Here is a 7188-nt window from a genome sequence, read left to right on the forward strand (position 1 = left end):
GAAACAATTCTTATACTTTTTGGCTCAGAACATAAGAAAACAAGCAAGGGAACTGGTAATATGCAAACAAACATGGCAGAGGAGCTTAAAAGAAGGGAAGCTGTGATATACAGCACATAGACATAACTTGTTCTAATGCAGAAGATACATGTGAAGGTCACAGAAGGCTAGAAGGCTGAGGGATTACTAGTCATGACTGTGGAAGGTTTTTGGTCTTTGTTTTTTTCTGTAAGATTTCCATATAGGATGCTGGAACCAACAGAGGGGTTTCTGTAGTGTGAAAGTCTAAGGTGCTTATTGTTTTTCTCTACAGGACACAGTCAGTCCCATCCAGAATCTGACAGATTTCAGCATCTGGATCATCCGAATGTCTGCAGTAAAACACAGATGTTTTACGGATCTAGAAGTTAACTACATATGATGTCAAATAACAGCGTGTGTTTCAACAAGGATGCCTAGAAAATATTTTCCCTCCCTATTCTTATTTCACAGTTATTTTTAAAATCACTGTAATACTTTGTCGACCTAAAAATAATGTAATAAAATAACAAATGCAACTCAGAGACTTAGGCAACAATGAGGTAAACTATTAACATATATAACTCTTGTTTGGCCAGAATGGCACTTCTTACTTCCAATTCTCTCTGTCTCTCTCTCTGTCTCTCTGTCTCTCTGTCTCTCTCTCTCTCTCTCTCTCTCTCTCTCTCGGTTTTACACTTACACTGTCTCTGTGCATGTGTCGTGGTTCATGTATATGAAGATCAGAGGATAACTTGCTGGAATCCGTTCTCTCCTTCCATTCTTCCACTATGTGGGTTCTAGATAGCAAACTCAGGCCATCAGGTTTGCTGGCATGTGTCTTCACCCACTGAGCCACCCCTACCCTCCTGAAACATATGCCATGCTCCTTACTTACTTTAAATTTGATTGTTTTATAAAGACAGAAACTCACTGTGAAGCCCTAGCATGCCCGAAACTCAAGGTGTAGACTAGTCTAGCCCCGAACTCAAACTGATGTGCCCGTCTTTGTCTCCCTTGTGTTCTCGATTAAACGGCATGGGCCACCATGCCTGGCTTAGATCAAAAACTTCTTAAACCAGCAGTAAATATTTTGAGAAAGCAGCTTATTCCTCTTTAAATAATTAAAAATATTTGAGGAATGAAAATATTGTACAATTTTTGACACTTACTTTTACCTGTATGATGTCTTAGTACAGCTGGTACTGAGATGGGAAAGGAGATTGTGCACTCACTTTGACCTATTAGATTCCTTTTGTGTTTTAGTTCTGTGAAAACTGCTTCAGTTTCATACTCTCTCCATCTCCATCCATGCGCCCTTGGTTTTCTCATTGTGGATTACTCTAACCACAAAATTTCCCCACAGATGTGGCAGTATCTTACACAGGAAGCCATGCCTTCTAACTTTTCCAGTTCTCAAATTGCTTAGTCATTAAGTTGGCTTCCAAACCAGATAAAAAGGCTCTCCAACATAATTTTTGTTTTGTTTTGTTTTGTTTTGTTTGTTTTTTGAGACAGGGTTTCTCTGTGGTTTTGGAGCCTGTCCTGGAACTAGCTCTTGTAGACCAGGCTGGTCTCAAACTCACAGAGATCTGCCTGCCTCTGCCTCCCGAGTGCTGGGATTAAAGGCGTGCGCCACCACCGCCCGGCTCCAACATAAATTTTATCTTTGTTTTTTGTTTTTCTCTGTTTGTGTAGCCCAGGCTGGCTTCTTACCTTGCCAACCATTAACAGACTATACCATGAAACCCAGGAAGAACTTATTTTTTAAATATGTAAATGCAACACTATTGAACAATGATCTAAGGATTAGAATAACATCTATGGCACCCGAAAGAGGATTTCGCCTATATTTTCTCTTTTAATTCTCAAAAAAAAAAAAAAAAAAAACCCCACAACCCTTCCAAATATGTGTTACTATTTCCCAAGATTTTTCTTTTTGATAACAACTGAAAGAGATTGTTGATGATCACATGAGGGAAGTGAGGAAGCTGGAACCAGGCCTGAGAGAGCCTGCATCTGGAGGCCCCAGAGGTGGGCAGTGCACACTAACGCATGTGCAGTAGAAAATTCCTTCCGCTCATCCATTACCCCATGACACGCTGATGCTTAGGCCTGACTCTCTAGTAATGACATGTTACTGAATAACTTCATGTTTAAGTAAAAACTGTCTAAAAAGGTTTCCTTCTTTATTTCTCAGCAGAAGTGACCTAATCAGAACCTGCAGATACTCTAGAGAAAGCAAGCTTTGCCAAGCACCAGAGTAGAATCAGGGGTTTGCTGAGTAGGGCAGATCCAGATTGTAGTTGCAGGAAAAGCTACAAATCCTCTGGATTTACAGGGAGAGACGTAAGAAACCTCGGTTCATAAAAGCTGTGGCTAAGCACTGACCACATGACAGGTGGGGAGACACATGGCTTCTAATCTTTAATATTTTCTGTTTTCCACAACAAATAATGCCAACTAAAACTTTTTAAAGTGGACAAATAATTTGGACTTCAATGAACAGCTCCTAAAGAAGGTAGGAAAAAAAAAACCTTTTTAAAAAGCATTAGCTTTAGAATGAAACAGAGGAAGGGTCCCTCTTCTCCCCTTCTGGCACTGGTAAACCATAGCTAAACATAAATTGAAAGACACATTCTAAATCCAGTTCCCATTATTTGTACATTGTGTGTACTCTGCTTTAGTACTGGTTATTAAACCTTGCCATCCGCTACTGAAGGACTAGGTGGATACTTAATGGTCAACAGGGGTCTGATGTCAGAATGTGGTCATCACAGGACATGTCTTCATGGGTGTCAAAACATGGTTACCACTTTATACTTATTGCTACACAACTCTAGTGAGGAGATACATGGTGGCTCATGCCCTGGATGACTTCCTGGTAGTTACTTCTTGTGTGACCATGGGAAGCATTCCTCTGAAGAGCAGCTTTTCCTCAGAAAGGAAGTTGTTGAATGAATTAAGCCCCCATACCACACTAGGCTAATGTCAACTCCATGGTATGAAAGATCTCACCACTTAATAAACAAGATAAGAAGTAAAGGGGCCCTGTGTGACCCTCCTTCTGGGAAATGGGAAATCTCTTTCTTGAATTGAGTACCCACTAGTGACCTACCAGTCACCAAGGGTAGCTCCAAACTCATGGTAACATGGGTTAATATCCATGGGTCTCAAAAATGAAAGCCATAGGCATGAATATGAAAGTGAGCTTTATGGGGAGGACGTGTGATGGGGTGTTGGGGAGGTGGACGGCGAGACTGGTCTGTGTGTATTGTGTACACTTCCAAAACTGTCTAATGACAAACTTGCTAATAAAAAGAAAACTGGATTTCTTAAAAGACTACGTGCACAATTGGAGTGGGACTGGGCTAATGTCAAAATACTACCCCATACTGGGGAACTTTCACATCCATAAGGAAGTGAAGCAAACGCTAAATATTGTATTGAGAAAGAGCAAAGAGACGAGGAAAATGACACGGAGAAGCAAGAATGCTCCGCAGGACATAGGAGGTGCATTACATCAGCCTGTTGCTCAGAATCACCACTGTCTCCATGAATTAACCTGAATATCAGTGAAACCAAAGGCTTCCAACTCAATGGTTAAACTAAAATTACGAAAGTGGCCACTTTCTCAGGGTCCAAAAAGTGATGATTTCTGTGTATTTCCTTGGAGAGGCTGCATTGTCACAGACCCCAAGCTATAGAGTGCTGAAGAATGTCAGTGTCTAGCATGTAAAACGACACAGTGTCCCCACACCAGTGGCTCTAACTCATCTCAGGCCATTGTCTACTATTTTAAATACATTTCCCATTTTAACTGAAAATCAGCTATTAACATTTATTAAAATATATTATACCCTAAAGCAACTGAAGGCAAAAAAAAATAATACTACCTAAAAAATGTTACAAGTAATTTAAACCTCCTTAGTACATGAAAAGAATTTCAGTCTGTATTTCTTGCTGCATAGCTCCTTAGGAACGTTTCCTATAAAATGGATATTTTCGTGAAATTTCTTTTCCAAAGCTAACAGTTTTTAAGGCTGATTATAGGACTCACAAATGCGTTTGAAAATAAAACCAAAAGGAACTCAAAGCAACCACCTTAATGTTCATTTGAAAGTAGAAACTCACTGACATACTCAGCCAAAGTGACCCCTTTCCCTTTTCTCAGTTAGGAGCTCATGGCTCCAGGGAGGCGCAGATTCGCATGAGGCAGGTGAAGTGGCTAGGATGTAACAGACAAGGTATTTTGCTCCATTCATATACATTTCAGATGAGACCTAGCCTCAAGGCCATGTGCAAAATGATTTTAGAAATGTCTGGACACTGCCTGGAGCACTCGGGAAAGTTCCAGCTCATCAAAAGTTGTGCAGGCTAAATAAGAAGGTGAACCCAAAGAAAAACATATAAGCATCCCCCTGAATATTAACCTTCATCAGGCGATGAAAGAAGACAGAGACAGAGACCAACATTGGAGCACTGGACTGAAGTCTCACGATCCAAAGGAGGAGCAGAAGGAGAGTGAGCACGAGCAAGGAACTCAGGACGGCGAGGGGTGCACCCACACACTGAGGCAATGGGGATGATCTATCGGGAACTCACCAAGGCCAGCTGGCCGGGGACTGAAAAAGCATGGGACAAAACCGGTCTCGCTGAACATAATGGACAATGAGGACTACTGAGAACTGAAGAACAATGGCAATGGGTTCTTGATCCTATTGCATGTAATGGCTTTGTGGGAGCCCAGGTAGTTTGGATGCTCACCTTAATAGACCTGGATGGAGGTGGGTGGTCCTTGGACCTCCCACAGGGCAGAGAAACCTGCTTACTCTTTGGGCTGAGGAGGAAGGAAGACTTGTTTGGGGGAGGGGGAGGGAATGGGAGGTGGTGGCGGGGAAGAGGCAGAAATCTTTAATAATTAAATTAATTAATAAAAAAAATCAGCAAGAAAAAAAAAGTTGTGCAGGCAGGGGCTAAAAGCTGCTAGAATAGGAAGTACACACCACACCCGCTGTGTTTCCCACTCCCATCCATCAAAGCTGCTGCTTGGTAGAGATGTCCTTCAGATGTGAGGGAAACAGACTGAGTTTAAAGATACTCTGATCTTGGTGGCTCCAGGACAAACTGTACTGGCCGCCCTTAATTTCAGCAGGGCCCCAGGTTCATCTTGAACCCTCCACCCACAGCCCTGGCAAAGGCAAGACCACCCACCTGGAGGCGATGGGCCAGCAGTGAGCAGGTCCTGGCTGCTGCCCCTAGTGCCAGAAGCCACATGAAGCATTGCTGGTGGTTGGAGCCAGAGGCCTGGGAACTGCAGCAGCAGGGTCCCTGCCTGCAACTTCCCCTGCAGACCTTGAGCTCTGCTGGGCTGTGGCCCTGCAGCTTGCTTCCCACCCTGGGTACTGCGGCCCGAGGTTTCCGGAAGTGTAGCCCCGGGCACAGCTTCGCTGGGGGAAGTGAAACTGCTTATGGCTTGATGTTACATGGGTTTCAGAGAGTTCTCTTAAGTTCTTATCATATGCCCTCTTCCAGTCTGCCTTTAGACTCAGGTGACCTGCAGCTTGCCTTTCTTCTCCCATTCTGGCTTTCCCTGCTACATTCTGGGTTGCCCCTTCTTCCTGTAAGAAAGGGACACCGGAAGTATTCCTCTAGAAAAGAAACTGTTTGAGGGATAGGTACAGATAGAGGAACAGAGACGTAAAGGTATGTAACTTGTAATATTTCACTTTATCTAAACCAGGCTAAGTCCACATGTTATGGGCTGATTGATTTTCATTCCCATATGAAAAATCTCTCCTACTTCTGCTCTAATTTAGAAATGGGCCAGGTCAAAAAGAAGTTACACAGCTATCTAAACAGACTATACCCTTCTCCTCAAACATGAATTGTGAATGTGTTCTTGCTTGATTTAAAGACTGAGAATTTTCCCAAACGCGTTACCCCAGACCCTAACGATGAACATCAAAACACACTAAACAAAATGGTACCAAAGTTGGAGAAAATTTGACTATCAGTTTGAAAGTGTGGTGGTGATACAGAGTTTCCCACACTTCTCTTTTCCTTCTTCAGAAAGAACTAGAAAGTCCGACTTAGAACCCCTCTTCTACAGTGTTTTTGCAACACTTTATCTATTAAGTATCACAGAAAATTATTAACTTTTTGCTGCATGCTGGGTAAAACTTATTAAATGTCAGAAAGTTCTGGAAGGCATTAGATACCTTTATCTCCTAAACAATAATTTCTTATAGCTCATAATTATAAGTTAGGTTTCCAAATTTGGAACAAGGAAAACGAATTAATCCAGTGCATGAAATAACATGTTGACAAGTGAGTTACCATCTATGAAAGATTATTGACCCAGAAACTTCAGCAATGTTGAGTTTGAATTGAAGTGGACACTACTTTTTAATCAATATTTCGGAAATATTGTAGTTAGAAAAATTAAGTCTCTGTAGGGAAGCAAGCAAGGGTAGGTTGTACTAAAAGAAAGTTTAATATAGATTTTAGCAACGGTATTGGAAGGAGGTGGGGAAAAGCAAAACACAGTTGTGTGTAAGATAGTGTAGACATCTCATAAGAGAGTCACTGCAAAATCTTCCTAAATGAACTTGTTAGGAAGATCATCTTCACTGGTACACTGGCTACTGTGTGTCTTTCTTTCTTTCTTTCTTTCTTTCCTTTTTTTTTTTTTTTTTTTTTTTTTTTGGTTTTTTTGAGATAGGGTTTCTCTGTATCTTTGGAGCCTGTTCTAGAACTAGCTCTTGTAGACCAGGTTGGCCTCGAACTCACAGAGATCTGCTTGCCTCTGCCTCCCGAGTGCTGGGATTAAAGGCTTGGGCCACCACCACCTGGCTTCTGTATGTATTTCTAACAGCGACTTTGACCAACTTAAAACTCTAGCTTTTTCTGCATACTAAGTGTCCATTTCTTCAAAGGTATGTGTTTATGTACGTAAAATGTAACGCAGGACTTACTGGCTTAATCAGATAAAAATCTTATCTCTATGGCTGGTAATGATGGCTCTGGTTTTGCTTGATGGTAACATCATGGTTTAAAAATATCCCATATGCTAATTACAATGTGAAGGTTTACCGATGCTAATGCCATTTGATCTCAAAACAATGGTACTTTAACCTCATTGAACAAATAAAGAATTTGGGTTTTAAA

The 7188-nt window shown here is 41.6% G+C and overlaps 1 protein-coding gene across 1 annotated transcript in view; it reads right to left on the reverse strand.

The window, feature by feature from the left end:
* The window catches only part of Bank1 (B cell scaffold protein with ankyrin repeats 1), a 211451-nt gene extending 205851 nt beyond the window's left edge, over positions 1-5600 (reverse strand). Inside the window, exons 1-2 of the mRNA XM_057793002.1 lie at positions 5587-5600; positions 5233-5468 (exon numbers count right to left, since the gene is read on the reverse strand). Of these exons, the coding sequence (XP_057648985.1) occupies positions 5233-5468; positions 5587-5600 (250 nt within the window). The remainder of the gene's footprint in view (positions 1-5232; positions 5469-5586) is intronic.
* Between the last annotated feature and the right edge of the window lie 1588 nt (positions 5601-7188).

Source organism: Chionomys nivalis, chromosome 18, assembly GCF_950005125.1.
Source record: "Chionomys nivalis chromosome 18, mChiNiv1.1, whole genome shotgun sequence".
NCBI classification, from domain to species: Eukaryota; Metazoa; Chordata; class Mammalia; order Rodentia; family Cricetidae; genus Chionomys; species Chionomys nivalis.